General features: G+C 40.6%; 1 protein-coding gene across 1 annotated transcript; it reads left to right on the forward strand.

Moving 5' to 3' along the window:
* Nucleotides 1-666: 666 nt before the first annotated feature.
* On the forward strand, nt 667-15,267 carry TMEM170B (transmembrane protein 170B). Its single transcript, XM_040065573.2, has 3 exons — nt 667-1,266; nt 8,822-8,992; nt 13,182-15,267. The coding sequence occupies exons 1-3, from the start codon at nt 1,170-1,172 to the stop codon at nt 13,310-13,312; spliced, it is 399 nt and encodes a 132-aa protein (XP_039921507.1). The 5' UTR covers nt 667-1,169; the 3' UTR covers nt 13,313-15,267.
* The last annotated feature ends 3,385 nt before the right edge of the window (nt 15,268-18,652 follow it).

Here is an 18,652-nt window from a genome sequence, read left to right on the forward strand (position 1 = left end):
AGGTTCAAAGGGACAGACAGGCAAGGGCGTCACGCAGCGTTGCCTGGGTGTTGCCTCGGGATGACAGCCGGGGATGACAGCCGGGGATGACAGCCCGGGGATGACAGCTCCTCCGCTGCGACCGGTGCTGTCAGCTGAGCTCCGGCAGCTCGGGCACCCGAGCGCCATCCGCCCTGTGCGCACGGCTTCTTTGGGACTGTCCCGTGCTGTCCCCGGGGCTGTGTTCCCTCGCCCCGCCGAGGCGCCCGCCCGCGCCCTCTGGAGCTCCTTGTGCCAGCACTGTGAGCAGCGAGGTGGACACACTGCTCTCATCACAATTCACATTCTGCATTTTGCTCTTCTCCGGTGTTTAAACGCACTCAGCAGCATCAACTTAAATACCAGCTTTAACACTATGTAGTTTTATCACCTTATTTCTCTCTTTCAATCTGCCCACAGGGATATGTACATTTTATTTGACACACTTCTTGCTAAAGCGAGTTTCTTTGGGAGTCCCGGACATCCCCCGTCTTTCCCGCTCTCTTTGACTCGGTTCGTGATTCCGAATTCTGGTTCTCCGTTCGGTGGGAGGAGCCCGCGCCCCCCGGCTGCTCCCGCCGCGCCTGCGCGGGGCCGCCCCCCCGCTCCCGCCGCCCCCCCGCTCCCGCCGCTCCCGCCGCCGCTGCCCCGCTCCCGCTCCCGTTCCCGCTGCTCCCTCCTCTCCCCTCCCCTCCCCTCCCTTCCCCTCCGGCAGCCGCTGTAGCCGGGAGCCTCCAGGCTGCCGCCGCTGCTCCCGCATGGAACCGCCCGCCTGAGGGACGGCCCGCGGCCGCCCCGCCCTCGCTCCAGGTGATGCCGGTGACCGGGGTGACGATGCCGCCGGCGAGGCGGCGGCGACCGCTGCTGGTGGAGGAGGCGGAGACGGCGGCGATGATGATGGTGATGATGATGATGGGCTCCGCCGCCCGGCCCTGCCCCTAAGCGGCGGGGAAGCGCCAGCGGCCGGCTCCCCTCCTCGCCCGAGATCGCCCGGCTCCCCCCGGCCGCCGCCTCCGCCACTCCGTCCTCGATGTCTCCACCGCGGCGCGGAGCTCCCTTGGCCGCCTCCCCGCCCTCTCGCTGCTCGCCGCCGCCGTCTCCCTCCCGCCCCGCGGTCCGGCGGCTGCCGGACCCCGCCCGGCGGCGGCACCATGAAGGTGGAAGCGGGGGACAACTCCATGATCAACCTGTCGGTGCAGCAAGTGCTGAGCCTCTGGGCTCACGGCACCGTCCTCCGCAGCCTCACGGGTAACGGGGCCGTGCGGGGCCGGGGGTGCGCTCCGGGGCTGGAGCACAATGGAGGGCGTGGGGGTGGCGGGGGTCTCCCCGTGTGCTGCGCCTCGGCGGGGCTGGTGTTTGTTCCCGAGTCTCTGTTCCGTGAGCGGGTATGTCGTGTGTGTGTGGACGCCTGCTGCGGGGCCCGAGGGATCGGGAGGGGTCTGTGTGAGGTGTTGGTTGCGCTGGGGCGTGTGCCCCGTGTCTGGGATGCCTGCCCATGCAAAGGACGCGAGAGTGTGGGGTGTGCTCGCTCGCTTTTATGTGCCCATATGTAATAAAATAATGGCATAGGGTGCGTGTGTGTGTGCGAGTGAAGCGATGGGTAACTGTGCGTGAGTGAAGGATTGTAGAAAGCGCGTGTGAATGTGTAAGTATGTATGGAAGGCTGGAGTATGTTTGTGGAGGTGGTTGTTTTGTTGGTTTTTTTCCCCTTGTGGATATATGCTCATTGGCATTGGACAGCTATAAAAAAGCAAATAGAAAACCATAAAATTGAATGTTGAGAGTCGGAGACTTCCCCCACTACCCCTGAGTGTACCTGTGGATGAGACCTGTGGGAGTGAATGGGGTGGCAGTTGTTTTCTGACAAGGCGTTGTAATCTTAAGCATCTGGGATTCTTAAAGACTGAGCTGTTAGGAAAAAATCCTGTGAGCCAAAGTCAAGTCAGTCCTCAGCCTCTGTTAGGAGAGGGGAACTTTGGCTGGCTTTTGGCATGAACTGGCCTTTTTCTGCTCAGTCTCAGGCTGAAGAATGGGTGTGGGCTACTGTGAGACCCAAGGCACACAGTGGAGAGGGGTATCTTCTGTTTTTCTGTCCATGTGGGAAGGAAAACATAAGCTTCCGGCTCTGAATAAGCGGGGATTGGATGTCAATAGCAGAGATGTAACTGAATAAATTCTTTCTGCTGAGTTGTAGGGATGTATTAGCTGGTGACAGATTAGTGGAAAATATTGAGTAGGGGTAGGTTTTAAACAGTTACGGAAATATTCTAATATTTATGAAAGAGTATTATGTCGTCTTTTTGCACTCTCTAGTAATGCTTAATAGATATATTCTGTTTTCTTTTTTAATCTTTTGAAGGTGGAAGAAGTGTGATGGCAGTAGAAGTGGGATGAAAATAGAGGTGTAGCTGAAGCAAACAGTGGTCATCATTCTTGTTCATTTAACTTTCAAGATGCATCTTAGTGTAATAAAAGATACTTACCTTTTCATATTTATCTGAGCTATGAACTTTGTGGTGTGTGTCTGATAATTAAAGTTTCCAGGTATTAGTGTGGTTACACACTAAATACAGCTGACTTCCCGAGTAGTTACTTTAGCATACCTACTTTAAAAACTTCTACTCTTAAAGGAAAAAGTTCACAATGGATTTCACCTTGCTTTGTGCCAGACATCCTCTATAAAGTTTTTCTTATTAGATCATTATGCAACATAGGCGTTTTTAGGAAATTCAGTGCCAAGGGTTAAAATCAGCTCATTTCTCAGTGCTTTTGCAATAGGATGAGGGCTTGCATAAGGCATTTTTAATGTGGAATGCTTTTGCTTTTTAACTTAAAAAAATAGGAAAAAACCCCCTTTTTATGCATTGTAGTGTTGTTGGAGAATGTGTCACTGTCAGTTGAAGCTTCTAAATCGGTGCTTAAATGCAGGCTGCTCTTAGAGCTGAATGTTCTCATGGGTTGTCAGCAGTCTGAAACTTGCACTGGACTTAAAATTCTTTTCCACAGAATAGAATATCTATTGATATAACCACTGATATTAACAAAAAGCTGAACAAGTTACATAAGCCCTTCCTTACTACTTATCGAAGTAAACTTTGTTCAAAACCTGAAATTTTGTTCTTTCCCCTGCTAAGAAAATAGGTTTGTGAATGAGTTTATCTTCTTTGACTACTTAATCCATTCCCTTTTGCACTTCTGTTAGGTATAAGGAGAAACTTCTCCAGAATACTGGCAAGAGAAAATCATTAATATACATGTTCTATGAATATTCAAGACTGCCCCCATGTCTACTTTTGGACTTAAAGTTGTGGCCTGGACTGGACTTTTAAGTTGCACAAGATTTATCTCTTCAGATAAACCATATTGATTACGTTTTCACAAACATGTTGCAAAGTTTTATCAGCATCCTTCTTAAAAATATGTTAATTTTCTGAATTTTCAACAGGGTCCTGATATGAACTCCTATAAGCCAGGAATGCTTCATACCCTACTAGCTTAGTTTTGGTGGGTTCTTCTTCCTGTCAGTGAGAAACTGAAAGATTATTTTTACACTGTATATGTGAATCAGGTTCAACATAAAGAAAGGAAATCCTGTCTTTCGTTCGTGGCCTCAAATACCCAGAGACCGCAGACAAGTTCACTGGTGCCACACACACATCGCACCCTGTAGCAGCTAAAGCTGCAAGCGTTGTTCCTTTTAGCTGAGCATAGGCTCATCACCATGATGTGCTTGGTTCCTATCTTCCTGACCCCTCTTGGGAGGTGGAAGTAAGGCTTTAGAAATCGTGGGAGAGGTGGGGTGGCTTTTGCCTCACCCTTTGTTGCATCCTCCAGTAAATCCCAAGAATACCTCCTTTATATGGACTGGTTGTGTTTTACAGTTAGGACTAGATCATGGTTTACTAGAACAAATCAGATAGCAGCTGAATTTGAACTGAAAAAGGAGAAAAAAAAATCCCATTATTAGTATCCAGTAAAATAAAAATTGTTTAAAAGCTGCTTCCACAATAAAGTACTTGGATATTTCTACTAATAGAAGCTCCTGAGTTCCATCCTGTGCTCATTTGTCCCGGATTGTCTGGATTTTCTTTGCTCCCTATGCTGTTACTTGAGAGGACTTGTCTGTAATTTGAGATTTAAATGCTCCTCAGCAAAATGCTTTTTTCCCACTTAGAGAAACAAAAACATAGTTAACATCTCTAAAAAACCAATTTGACTGTATTGTTGATAACTTTAAAAGTACCACTTAATACAATAATTAAGGACAGGATCTGGTGCTGAAGAAAAAAATGTAGCATGTAAAGAGCTGAGCTACATTTGCAGCTATCATACACTGTTGCTTCATCTGAGTGCTTTGAGCAGTAGTTTGTAGGCTACAGGAATGTAATGGTACTGGCTTTTCTAATTCTAAATTTGACATGGGCTACCTTGTTGATTTGAATTTGTATTTTTGTATTCTTAGTACAGGTGTTTATTGTTTGACTTACCTCTGTAGCTAATAGTAGTAAGCTGGGTACTGGGCTTAGAGTGGAGAGAGAGAGACGCTTTGTTTGGGAGCAATCTCTTGATTTATGACATGTTGTAGGCAATCAATTATCATCTGGCAAAAGAGACTTAGAACTAGAGGAAAAGTGCTGAAGATGCAGGACTAAGGAGATATTCCGTGTTTACTGAAGATGAGTGGCAGTAGGACAGCATATCGAGATATATATATATAATATTTGAAAATGCTGTAATTTATCTACTTTTCTTGTGTAAGATGAAGCTGTTGATGGAGTGCAACTTCAAGTCTTGATAAGATGGAAGTGATATGAATGTTATTCTGAACAATAACATGCTTTAAAAAGTCCTTATCTTTAATCTTGTGTATGCCTACACTAATATACATATGTGTGTCTGTAATACATAAACATAATGTATGCATGATATCTATCTGATATGTGTAAATATCAAAATTAACAAAATACGCTAAAACTGTTGTGATTGGGCATTAATTACAAGGTATTTGAGCCTTGCAGCTTTTCTGAAAGGAAAAAAATCCCAGCTAAGGCAAACCAGAGGAAAGGAACATAAACACTGTCTTAAATCTTCTTTTCAGTTTAAGCACTAAGAATTTTAAACATGAAAAATGTTTAAGAAGACCTAGACTAGAAGACCTGTGACATCTTTGCGATATACTGAATGTCACTGTGCTTGTAAACTACTGGGCCTTCCCTAGTTCCTGTATTTCTCTAGGAACTGTGGTGTTTCAATAGACGTATGTTGTGTTTTGGTGACTTCAAGTAATTTGGATATACTAAAAGTAAACTCTGAAATTTTCTTAGGGTCAAGCAAAGGAAGTTGCAATCATTTGGGTGGGGGTTTTTTGCTTGGTTGGTTTTTTGTTTTGGTTTGTGTTGGTTTTTTTTGGTTTTATTTTTTTCGGGGGGTGTTGTTTTTGTTTTGGGTTTTTAAATTTTTTTTTTCTTTTATGCTATTCATGCCTTTTTAGGGATGCTCTTTGAGGGCATGACTAAATTAACTGAGGCTAGGTGGGTATTTGAAACTCTCTGAAGATACAGGCAAATCATTACCTCTGCAACAGCAAAGTACTCTTGTCTGTGCAGCTCATGTTGCTAAAAGAGCTAGCTAATTAGAATAGCTGCACAAAGGCTGAAATTGGACTGTGCTTTTTTTTGTCGGGGTAGCAATACATAAATTTGTGCTGCTTAAAGCATCAGTCAGTGTATAAGACATAAATAGCTGAGGCACTTCAGCCTCACTTCCTCTTCTTAGAGATATTGCAAGTCAATTCAGTAATCAAACTACTCAGTCGTTTTTGAACTAATGAAGTCTTGACTATTTGTGTTCTGAGGTCCATATTCTCTTTCTCTAGTTTTCAGTGGCACCTCTCAGTGTTACTCCCAACCCATGCTTCGTATGTTTCAGTATTACTCTGTTTTTGAGCGTCATCTCTCTTCATGGTTCAGGGGTTAAATTATACTGAATTTTACAGAACATGAAGAATTCTCTGCCCTCACCATATCAGGATAAGAGTGTCTGCATTGTCCTCTAAGTGAATGGAGCTTAAGGTCTCCTCTAATTTGCTAGAAAGGTTGTCTCTCTCTCCTTTCCTTGTTCATCCCTGTTAAACAACTTACTTGTTTGGCTTCATCACTCACCCTATGAGCAGAAGTAAATAAATGGCTGTGTTGAACTAGCAGCCATAGAAGGAGTAAATAAAGGAAGATAAGAAAGGATAACTTCTGGCCTTTCCTAGGGAAGGTGCTTGGAAGTGATTTGTCCTGTTTCAACTCCTAAGACCTAGGTGATGTTTTAATGAAGGGAGGTCATAGTTTAACAAAGCTCCAGCTGCTTTTGTGTCAAACAAGGAGTATTTCTGGATGTTCTCTATTTTCCTTTTCAATATGCCTGCTGCTTTTAAGGACTAGGAGAAGAAAGTGTGCAGCAAAGAACAGAAGTTCATATTTCTTTAGCCAACAGAACATTTTGGTGCTGGTTCTATTCTCAAGCCTCCTGCCCTAAATATAAAGTGCGGGGTGATGCTAGTTTTCCTTGAGCCTTATTTGGAACGTAAATAAGACCGAAGATAGTTGCTCACTGTGGAGCTATTTTGTTGTGTTAGAGTTTGTAAATATTTTTGGTTTCTTAGTTACAGGGGAGTAGTTAGCCTTCCCATGAGCTTTCATTTTCTTCTAAAAATACAGTCATCCTAGTGAATTTTCCTAAGACTGGAAGTCATTTTTCTTTTCTACCTGATAAAGGTTGACAATGCCTACAACCACCAATTTCCTAAAGGGTGACACAGTGCCTAACAAATCCTGTAGAAATTATGGGGCATGACAGTGTCAGATTCCCACAGACTTTCTTGGTCCAGATTGGTTAATAAATCCTAAGATTTATTTCCCTGTTGTCAAACGGTAGGTCTGGCGGGGCTGCCGTGTTCTACGTTGGTAGATCTTTGCTTAATCCTCTTGTTCGCGTGCTTTTATTCCACTTGAATAAAACAATGGAAACACCCAGGCTGTGCTAGTAATGGACAAGGCCTGTCAGGACAGCAGGAGAGATTCCCATCCCACAGATTAGGTCAGTCAGTCTTTCTTAATTTTGGTGAGGGGCTGCGTGGAGTGACTGCTTGGCGCTCCTGCCACTGTTCTGTCACAGTATCTTCTGAGAATGATGAGACATCCGTTTAGTGGAACACTTCCATGGTCATCATCCGTTTGCCAAGGTTTTTGAGACACATGCTGGGGCCGGGATGAAGGGATGGAGGATCTCAGGGGAGCTGTTGGAGCCACCCTGAGGATGTGGGCACATTTATCTCAGGCACTCAGAAGGAAAAGCTGCACCTTGAACTACAGTTGAAGTGTTAATTGGATGTAGATTTGCCAGCCACTTTCCTTGCTGCTCTCTTAAAAGAGCCTTTTGGCTATCATGATTTAGAGGAGCTGTACATCCTTGGGCAGGCATAGTGTTGCCATTTTTGCCTGTGTGAAAGGGGAAGGGTTGAGCTACTCCCAAAGCTTAAACTCTGTATCTGTGCAATCTATATACATATCCTACTGACAGGGGACTCCCAGGGCTGGGGTTATTGTGTAGCAACATTTTTTTCTCAGCATCTTTTCACGGTTTTGTACTGCCCAGTATTTTTTAAGTTAGCTAATTTGGTTGGGTTTTTTTCTCAAATAGTTGGTATGAGTCAAGCTACCTTAATACAAGCTTGCTTCATAAGCAGTAAGTATCTTGCTTTTGTAAGGAAGCTGGGGTTTTTTGTTTGTTTGTGTTTGTTTTGTTCTATTTTTGAGGGGGAACTGCAGCAAAAACTGAGTTAATGACAGTGTCATGGGATTATGGAGAATGTACCCAAATTTGCTAAATTTTGTAATGATACATACCTATTGTAGTTGACTTAGAACATTTTTTTTTCCTTTTATTTACTCACCCTTTTGATTTATAAAATATTTTTAGAAAGTTGACACCAAGTGAGAAAGGTTTGTGAGTGATTGTGTAACTCAACTCCATTGATGGTCCCAGCTCTTTTCTTTGAAGGTGCTCATCATGTCTGCCATTCTTCAAAAAAGTGTTTGTGCTCCAAACATTCTGATGATCTGATGCCCTTTTTTAGTAATTTAAATAATAGACATTACCTCTCTCTGAAGTTCTGTACTAAGCAATTAGAAACTAGGAGTTAGATGTGTAAAAATTTCTTGTTAAAATTGTACTGTTTTTATTTGCACCTTTGAATTTGATGGAAAACTCTGTTATAGGGTGTAGATGAGCTAAAGTCGTTAATCTCAGTTTCTTCATCTGATGTTACCTGATGCTGTCTCTTATTTGTGGGGGTGGGGGATTGGGAAATAACAAAAGATCCACACCCGCTCCAAAATAAAAACTCACAACCCAAACAAACCCCAAACCAGTTCTTGACTTTTTCCTCCTTCAGTCTTTGTGTCAGAGAATATTTCATTCTACAGAAGCAGTTACAATGCCTACTAAGAAATTGCAATCAACAGTATTTAAGGAAACCATTAAAGGCTACTTGTAAAAATACATCTGAATTAAGATTTTTTGCCAGAATCGTTTTTATAATTTTTAATATAATACAGTTAATCCTTTATGACAGACTGCTGAAATGAGGAAAGAGTCTTGAGCGTGTGCTGATGGTGTCACATGTATCACTTCTACGGTGGAAATCGGTATTGCTTTTCTCTTACTGTTGCTTGTTTGCAATGCTTTAAAGTTTCTTATTTATAAAGATCTTGTCTAAAAAATATTAACCCTTTATTTGACTGCTTTCTTTCAGAGATGTGGTACTGGGTTTTCCTCTGGGCGCTCTTCTCCTCTCTCTTTGTCCATGGTGCTGTGGGAGTATTAATGTTTGTGATGCTGCAGAGGCATAGGCAGGGGAGGCTGATCTCTGTCATTGTGGTCAGCATTGGATTTCTGGGTTCTGTAACTGGAGCAATGATAACCAGTAAGTCTGCCTTTTGTTCTTGTTCGGGTTTTTTATTGTTGTTGTTTTGGGGTTTTTTCCTTTCTTATTTTACATCTACCTTAAAAAAAAAAAAATAAACTACTTTTCTTAGTTAATTGTTTATTAAGGATTATGCAATAGTTTTGGAGTGACACTTCCCCCTTCCCCCCCCCCCCAAAAAAAAAAAAAAAGTTAACCTTTGCTGATGTTCCAGGTGAAATACTGTTTGGCAAGGGCATCTGTTACAGAATTTCTTATGGTATTAGATGAATGGCTCCCACTCAGGATACATTTTTTATTTCTTGACATTGTATCTTCAGATACAGATGCCACCATTTTTTCTGTTAAAGCCGAAAGGTTCACAGAGCTGTCCTTAAAAAACTACACTCATGTTTAAAACATTGCAGAAAGTAGGAGTGTGTTATGTAGCAAAGTGTGGAAGGGTTACACCTGACCAAATATGACACGAGTGGTGTTGCCAAGAATGTTTTGAGGAAATGCTGCTCATCTGTCTTCACCTAGTTACTGGTATCAGATGTTGCTTTTCCATCTCTCCCAAGAAATTCTGTTTTCTATGTCAGCATTGAAATATGGGCCATAAAACCTGTAGGACACTATTCATTCTTTGGTTTTATCATATGCAGCTCTGTTTATCAAACTTATAAATAGACTGCAGTAGCTTTCCCAAGCAAGTAGGAGCATGCTGAGTTTTCTGTTGTGGGGGGAAAAACAGCGAATGTCATTTTTTCAGGAAAGAAGCACATGCTTGTCTGGAACTGTGCTGGTAAAGACTTCTCAGCATTAAAATCCAAGTGGTGTCTGTGTTAACTGAGCAGTAGTTTCTGCCCCAAAATCTTCAGTATTGCAGAAAAGATTGCCTAGCTTGAAAGGTCTCTGAGGTTAAGGAACCATAAATCTAGCAACCACCATATAGTCTGAAGGCAAAACCTCCCACCTTTCATTTTGGTTTTCCTGCGTTCTGCCCGGGTTATCAGAATAGTGGTATCACTATCAGCTTTGGACACATTCATAGAGGATTTGTGACCGATTATTTCTTATTGCTACTGAAAAACTTTCCTGACTATTGTTTTTCAAGGTTAAATAAAAATGCAAATGTCATGAGAAGTTTCACTAAGACTTTCCTCAAAAGGTTGTTTTAATTGATATAGATTTCTCAGCTTAGAATTTCCACCATTTAACGCAATATAGATCAGTATAACTATTTTTGGTTGGGTTTTCGAGAGGGGGTATGATTTGGGGGGGGGGGGGCGGTTTGGTGTGGGGTTTTTTGTTTTGTTTGTTTGTTTGGTTGTTTTTTTGGTTTTTTTTTCTTTTTTTTCTTTTTTTTCCTTTTTTCTCCTAAGGTAAGTTGGAACTAGTTGAGTGCCTTATGTTATATGTTACACTGATTTTTGTCTTAGGATTAAAGTGGTGCTGGCCTGTTACAAGGTCAGCCATGCATGAGCATTTCTGAAGAACTGAAGTTAAGAAATATGATGTTGAAAGACCAAGAGACTTTTCACAACTTTCTGTGGTGGGGAGGTTTCAGGATCAGTGTCTCTCAAATGAAATTACTTTGTCTTTTATCTTTGCATAAGAAGAGGAAGCAACACAGTTGTATTTTTGGCATTCAGTTTTGCAGGTCAAAACGTTTAGCACGTAAGCAGTCCTGTTTGTGCGCACATTCATCTGAGAACTTCTCTAAGCTTAGACTGTCGACTTGTTATGCTGTTCCCAAAGGTTTTGCAATGCACAGAGCATTGCATGTTGCTTAGGCAAGTGTTTTTACCTTGAAGTATTTTTTTGTTTCTGGCCATAACTCAGTTGTTTCATACTGAAAGAAACTCTGTGGGGAGCTTTTGAAGACAAATTACGGTGATCAAATATTAAAGAGGATTTTTAATAGCTCTCGTGTTGCAAACTGGGAGATGCAAGTTGAAATATCAGCTATTTGAATATGCCTGGTCCAGTGCTTAAGAAATTGAAACAGCAAACTGACTTCAGTTTCCACTTTGTATTTCCAGTCTTCTGCATTGTTTCTGGAGGAGAATGAAGGCAGTGTAGACTATTGCACAATGAAAGTTTAACTTTGCTCAGGGAGATCTTTCAAACTTTCTGATGGTCTGGGATCTTTTTCCCAGCATATAGAAAAGTGGGAGACCCCGTCCTTTTCTAAGCTTTGAAAAATCATGAAAATTAAGGGTTATTTTAAAAAAGTATTGAAAAATTACGAATCAGCAGGGGATACAGTAAAAAAGAAATATGCAGCAATCAAAAGAATGGAAACCAAAACCCAACAAAACTGTACAAAAATAAACAAGCAAACCCACAAAACAACAACCAAAAAAAATCCCACCAAGCCAAATGAGAAATATATAAATAGCAGGCAGATTAAGGCAAGGAATTTAGCTGTATTTGATCGAGAAGGGTCTGTCCTTCCTCCTCTTTCCCAGCATACTCCTTTTTGGTGGCATATTCTCATTTCCCCTGTTGGCAGCCAATTGTACATGTTTTGGCTCTGTACCAGCTGTGCTGGGTTATGCATTACAGGTTGTACTGCACACTGTTATTTGTGTAATAATACATAATTAGCAAACTACCAAATTTTTATTGTTTTATTCTGGATCCTTCCCAGAGTATCTCAGTGTTTTCTCAAAGCCCAAAATTTCTGTTATTGATCTAGTAGTGACAATTCTGGTATACATTTTTGGCCAATTTGAATTCGCTTTGAGAGTTCAGTCTGAAAAATAATTTTAATGTCAGTAGTGGGCTCAGTCTAAAGGATCTCTTTCAGTTTTTGACAGCAGCAAGGAACGAATGGAAAAGCTTATGAAAGGTAGCAGAGTGAAATACCATAAGGCTAGCCTTCTGGTGAGATATTTCCAACAAAATATACTTACAGAATATGTAGGGGTGGGGTTTTTTTGCTTTTTGGGGGGGGTTGTTTGTGTTTGTTTGTTTGGGTTTTTGTTTGTTTCAGTTTGGGTTTTTGTTGTTTTTGTTTTGGTTTGGTTTTTGTGTTTTTGTTTTAAACCAACAATAAAAATAAATTAATCCAAAAATTGCCTAACAATATGATTAATAGTGTTTGTGAGTTTACTTTTTGAAGATGTCAGATGAATCAGATGCTGATTGTACTTTAAGAAAATCTGTTGGGGCTCAGTGTACCTCTGTGTCACTAATGGATTTTTGATTACTCCAGCAGACTATTACTGTTAATGACTGTGCAAAACAAACAAAAAAAGAAAATCCCATTTTTTTTAAACTCTTGCCTATTATTTTAAAAAACTGTGATGACTCTGCAGTTTTCTCTGAGCCTGAAAAAGCCTCTGTGATCTCTGGAGGCATTTAATTATGACTAGATATCATCTGAGACAATGCATACTGAAGGTCTGCAATTAAGTTTTGGGTTTGGTTTTGGTTGATCCTGGCCTCTTGATGTTGTATTTCAAATGTGAATTGGCACACAACTGTACAAGAAAAATGATCTGTTGAGTTTTTGTTTGTTTGGTTGGTTTGGTTTTCTTTTGTTTGTTTTTTTTTGTTTTTTAAATATGCTATAGCTCAAAATCCAATTGTATTGGTTAGAAATTTCCTCTCATACACATTTATGGAAAAGATTGCAATACTTTGACCTTTTTCATGTTTTGCTGGATTTGCTAAACAATTGTTAACAGTTCAGTAGTTTAAGTCAAAATGAACTCATATAGTGTGACCAGTTTATTCAGCTGAAATATTAAATGAAGCTGGTAAATGTGCGTTTACAATTGTTTTGTTGACACTAGCTTTATTGTTGTCTTCTCCCTCCCTATACAAACAGTATTAAACCACTCTTCAGATCTGGTCAATTTTTAGAGGACTGTCTTGCTACCTTTTCAAACTGGCACAAGGCAAAAAATGTTAAAAAAAAAAATAGAAGATGCATACAAGAAAACAAGAAGATTCAATTTTCTTAAGTCAAACTGATGGTGGAAAAGTTGATCTGGTTCAATTGGGAAAATCGTTCCTGAAGGTTATATTTAACTATAAAAATACAAGCAAGGCTAGTAATTGTGTAATGCCATGAAGTAATACAGTGTTTGGTAATGTTCTATAAATAGTTGACACATAGACAGACTAGATAATTTGTCACATATTTCGACCTTGGCTTTTTCTGTGATTTGATCATTGTTTTCCTTGTGATTCTCAGGTGCTGCAGTAGCTGGAATTTACAGAGTAGCAGGAAAGAATATGGCTCCCCTAGAAGCTCTTGTCTTTGGCGTTGGACAGACAGTACTGACATTAATTATCTCATTTTCAAGAATTCTTGCAACGCTTTGAAACGTATGTAGAAAGGGGAGAGGAAAAACGCCTTTAATCTGAAGAGAAGCTTCCTGAAAGTGGATTCATCAGCTTATGAACTTGAATTCTGGTGCAAGAGGAAGGAAGCTATGTGGAAAGTGCACTACAAATCTCGAGGCTCAGTCAAATGAGCAGGTTGTCCTCTAGTGTTGGAACTGCTGCACTCCTGCACTGCGCCTTAACGTGCCTCCGTCACGGGCGAGGGGGATCCCTGTGTGCCCAGCAGAGATGGAGCACCTCCAGCAGCTGCCAGGCAGGTCCATGCTTGGTGATGGGGTCCTTAACACCTTGGAATGAAACAGACACGGGCTGTCCTGAAAAGTTGCTCCGTGTGCCAAACTTGGGGTTTAGTTCTGAGCGGGTGGCTGGGTTAAGCTCTGGAATGTAGAAGAATTCTGTGAATGTGCACAATTCTCCTTGAATTTGGGTGAAATAGCAAGATAACTGACTTTTGTGTATTAGAAGAATCTCTCTGAATGCTGAATGTTCTTGTTCAGCATTCAAAACAGCTGTTAGATCTGTTTTAAAATGTAGATTAATTCTGATGGGGTTTAAGAACCACAGCTTTAACAGCCCTGATATAATTAGCACTATGTGAAGAATGGCTTGTGGCAGTTTTCTTCTTTGGCACGTTTCTTTGTGACTTTAGCCTGTCAGAAATCAGGAGTTTAAGGAGACTTTATGAAGTTTACTAAGTACAAGCTGTTGTGTATGCACAAACAAATCTTAAGCTGGTGTTTTCTTCGAAATTACTTTGTCTTAAATGTACGGATGGTTACCAGCCTTTCTGCAAACCTCAGAAAAAGGGTATTCATTGCAAATAAATTCCCTGTATTTAATTAGGCACTGGTAGGACCCTTACCCTTTACATGGATTCTGTAAGGAACACAAAAATATAAAAATCTCTGAGAATACACCTATGAGGAAAATGGAGAGGTGTGACAATATGATATGTTGGTTTTCTACGGAACAAAAATATCAAGTGTAATAAAATAGTTACCATACTCCAAAAATTTGTAAGTGGGGCAGCACTAATGTATTTACTACCTTGTTTCTGAACACTTTGTATCTTTGGAATGATTAAGATACCTGGAACTTTCAAATACTTAACTTTTAGTAGTTTGTGCTTGTCTAGTTTAAAAGGGACTGAGTGGTGTTGTGCATGTGAAATGTCATAAATGTGAGTGTTTGGAGTAAAGAGAAATTGTAAGTCTGACGACTAATTATTTATGAAATACAAAATTTAAAGGGCATAAAGTTCTGTGAAGAATAAGGAATCTTTTACATCTTTTTTCAACTAAATGCTTTTCAGCAGTAGACCCTTAAAGATGGCGGGGAGTAAATCACTGAAAGGTTTTGCTGTTATGACGTCAAAAAGACTTTCAGGACTGTCACAAACACTGGCACCTACTGCACACCTAAAATGTGTTTAAAATACAACTTGCAATCCAGTCATTGCTTAGTACTTCAAAATATAATGAATTAACTTGTCTGCCTTTATCTTACTCCACATACTTTTTTTTTTAAGTACTAGGAATGCTAATATTATTTGTTTTCTTTAAAAGCATCAAAGTCTTGTTTGGAAAGCATCCAAGGTTATGGGCTTTGCAGGGAACAAGTTAAAATAGAGGTTTATGAATATTTTCAGTGTTATTTTTACTTTTATTTGCTTTATAAATGGGGCTGAGTACATATGCTTTCACTGTTTTTGAATGTCTTCAAAAAGTTTTTTGCGATTTGTTTTTTTGTCTTTTGTCTTTTGCTTTCTGCTTATACTTTTTGGCACGCAACCATTGCACTTTAGTAGATAATGAAATTATGACATTTGTAACAAGCAATTGAAACTTCTCCCCATTGTCTTAAATTGTGAGAAAACTGGTTTCAGGTATTTAAGTCAAATTGAATAATAAAGTAATTGAAGATACGTCTCCTTATGTGCCTTGTTTACATATATATATAAGGGAGAGGATTTTAAAAAAATGGTCAGGTCTTCATTCTTGTTCTAATTTGATTATTTTTAATTAATTTGGTTTATTGATGCAGTATCTTGTTCAACAGACTTTAAAACATTTTGACAACCTGGAAATGCTTGTCTGGATCAAAACCAACCGTATCAGGAAGCACTGTGTTCAGTGATTTAGATTGTCTCATGCCTTTATCTCACACTGAAACTTATTCACAGGTTCCAAATTTCTTTGAACATCTCAATTATTATTTTTTTATAGGAGGCTATTATGCTGCCACTGGTCAGTGGCTTGCTGTCTTTCACTAAGTTCAACTGCAGCAGACTGCTGCTAACCGATGAGATACATATGCTTGTATGGATGAACTTCATTCTTCATTTTAATTACTGTGCCAATGAAATTGTTGCCATTGTAACTTTCCCCCTTGGACAAGGAGACATCTAGGCATCTTTGCAGGTTTTAAGCTACCTTTCTCCAAATATTTTTTATTGCATAGGTCATCGTGTTCACTTTTAAAATGTTGTCATGTGCTTAGTTGTTTCTGCGTTATATGGAATTATTGCCTGGCAACAGCGGACAGGCAGGTAATATAATCCTCAAGTGGCCTAACAGGGACAAGGCTTTATATGACAGAAGTTTGTTTTCACCTGTTTCTTGTGAGGAGTTTATAATGATAAAAATTTTGTCTGTGAAGAATTCTTTGATCACAGCATGAATGTACTGCTTAACAACTCCAGCAGTGAAAGAAAGTGTAAGTGGCCTTATGCCTGCAAAACTTGGAACTTTCATTCCCTTTCCCTAGAAACAGCATCGTTAAGCATAAGGTGCTTTAGTCAGCACGTGTGTTTGTATACGTGTGTGTATATATATATATATTTACATATATATATGAGTGGTGGCTTTATGGAAAAAAATTTATAAAACATATTGTTGTTAGCTGACACACGCTAACAACTGAAATACCTTTTCCAAGAAAAATAAAATTACTTTGGATAGCCTCCCCTCCCCCTTCCCCTCTTAATTAAGCTACAAAGCTATCTTGTGTGTGAATGGCACTGATGGTACCCTGGTTCCCCTTGGACAATACAGTGTTGTCTACACAGGATATTTTAACACTATCTTCAATCAGCTCTGCCTGTCTCTGCATTGTATCACTGGGCACATTCTGCATTGTGCACAACAAATAATGCATGGGCACTGTTTAATATTTGCGAGAAGGAGGAGTAGTGGATATATTATTTAATATGGAAAAGCTACTGGTTTTTTAGATGCTGCTGCAATCAAAGATTTAAACATTCCACACACTTTCAATTTATCAGTATGATCACAGAATTATAGAATACCAGGTTGGAGGGACCTCAACGATGGTCTGGTCCTACCTTTCCTGTCAGCAGCATGGTCTAGACAAGGTAGCCCAGTTCCCTGACCATACAAGTCTTTCAAGTGTCCAATGCTGGGGAGTCCAACACTTCCCTGTGGATTTTGTTCCAATGGCATTATTCCAGTGTCCAGTTGGAATATCACAAAGTAATACATGTGCAAGTACAGATGACCCCTCATCTTTTCCATGTGACTGCTTGTAAAAAGAGTCTCTTCTTTGTAGCCACTCTTTCAAAACTGGAATATGTTGGTAAAGGCTCCCTTAAGCCTTCTTTCTTCAAGGCTGAATGAACCCAGTTCTCTGCCTTCCCTCATATGTCAGGCTTTCCAGACCTTTGATTATCCCTGTGGCCTTTCTCTGGACCCTTTTCAGCCTGTCCATGGTATTGTAGGGTTTTTGTATATCAAGGACCAAAGCTGAACACAGAAGACCCAGTACTGCAGGTGTGACCTGACAAGTGCTGAGTGAGATAATGGTGATTTTATCTCTGCTGGTGATGCCTTGTTGCCGTAGTCCATCGTGTCAATGATCCTGCTGGTTTTCCTTGCCATAACAGCACACTACTCACTCCCAGGGAGCTGCTTGTTCACCAGGACCCCCAGATCCCTTCCCACAGAGCTGCTCCTCAGACGTGTCCGTCCCAGCCTGTGCTGAACTCCTGGATCATGTTTTGCCAAGTGCCAGATATTGCTTGTTGAACTTCTTAAGGTTCTTGGTACATCCTATCCATGTCCTTTTAGTTCTCAATGTGTATTTTTCTGCTTTTCCGCCTCTGCTACACTATGCTTCTGGCTTTGAGCAGATTCAGAGGTTCACATTTAAGCCAAGGAGGTCTCTTGCTCTCCCTCTTTCCTGACCTTAAAGGTGATGAACTGGTTTAGTGTTTCCAGGAGACTGTTGGTGGAAAACTCCCACCACTCACTAGCTTCTTTATCCTCCATGGCATCCCTTCCCCATGGGCTCTGAGCATACTGAAGTTCACTCTTCTAAATCTAAAATGTTTAACACTGACCTTCAGCGTGCTCAGCAGGATCCCACTGCTGTGATCATGGCAGCCAAGGCTATGACTGATTGGGATTTTACAAAGCAGGTTTCCTTGGCTTGTGAGTAGCAAGTCCAGAAGTGCCTCACCCTTGATTGGCTCATCTGTGTTCCAAATATGTCCTCTACATACACCAGGAACTTGATGGATAACATGGGCTGCTGTATTATTCTTCCAACAAGTGTCCAAGCAGCCAAAATAACCCACAGAACCAGGTTCTGTTGACCCAAAGCTTTCTTGAGTGACCCAAATATTGTTTAATTGATGTTATTTCCTTGGTTTGGAGGTCAGTAGCAGATGCCTACTTGGAGATTCCCCCTGGAAATGACCTCTCTGACCTTGACTCAGGCGTTCAATAGAGCTTCTCCAATCTCTGTGCATTGGTATGCATATACTGGAGGTGGTTGCTCTTTTGGTTCTCATCTTGGGAAGCAGCTAAGGAACACTTGGCACTGCTCTGGTTGGCCTGACTTATTCCCCAGATCAAAAAAAATTGTTTTGATTCAAAATCTGCAGCTACGTTTCAGGAAAAAAACCTTCCAAATAATTATTGTCTTTAATTTTGAGTAATTTTGAGTTTATGAAACTAAGCTGTCTGCTGTGGCTAGCCATGATTTGCTGTTGCCTTTTTTTTTTTTTTTTTTTTTTTTTTTTTTTTTTTTTTTTTAAAGAAACCAGTAATTTAATCAGTTTTGAACATTCAACATGGATTTGATTTTGCCTAAAGTATCTTTCCATTTTTGAAGTACACTGTTTTGATTTTGATAAAGAAAACAGTGTTTCCCTCTCAACATATTGTACATTGATATTTATTTTGCTTACAATTTGAATTCTGTTGTAGGGGGGCACATATATAATGCCATGCCCGCATTAAATCTAAGTATTTATATCCTGAGCATATTAAACTGCATGTTTTTGTATGCAGTCATCCA

Source organism: Hirundo rustica, chromosome 1 (genome assembly GCF_015227805.2).
Source record: "Hirundo rustica isolate bHirRus1 chromosome 1, bHirRus1.pri.v3, whole genome shotgun sequence".
Classification (NCBI taxonomy): domain Eukaryota; kingdom Metazoa; phylum Chordata; class Aves; order Passeriformes; family Hirundinidae; genus Hirundo; species Hirundo rustica.

Coding starts and splice junctions, on each gene's coding strand:
- TMEM170B (XM_040065573.2), top strand. CDS start 1,170: ATGAAGGTGGAAGCGGGGGACAACTCCATGATCAACCTGTCGGTGCAG. Junction 1,267..8,821: donor CGTCCTCCGCAGCCTCACGG/GTAACGGGGCCG, acceptor GCTTTCTTTCAG/AGATGTGGTACTGGGTTTTC. Junction 8,993..13,181: donor AACTGGAGCAATGATAACCA/GTAAGTCTGCCT, acceptor TGTGATTCTCAG/GTGCTGCAGTAGCTGGAATT.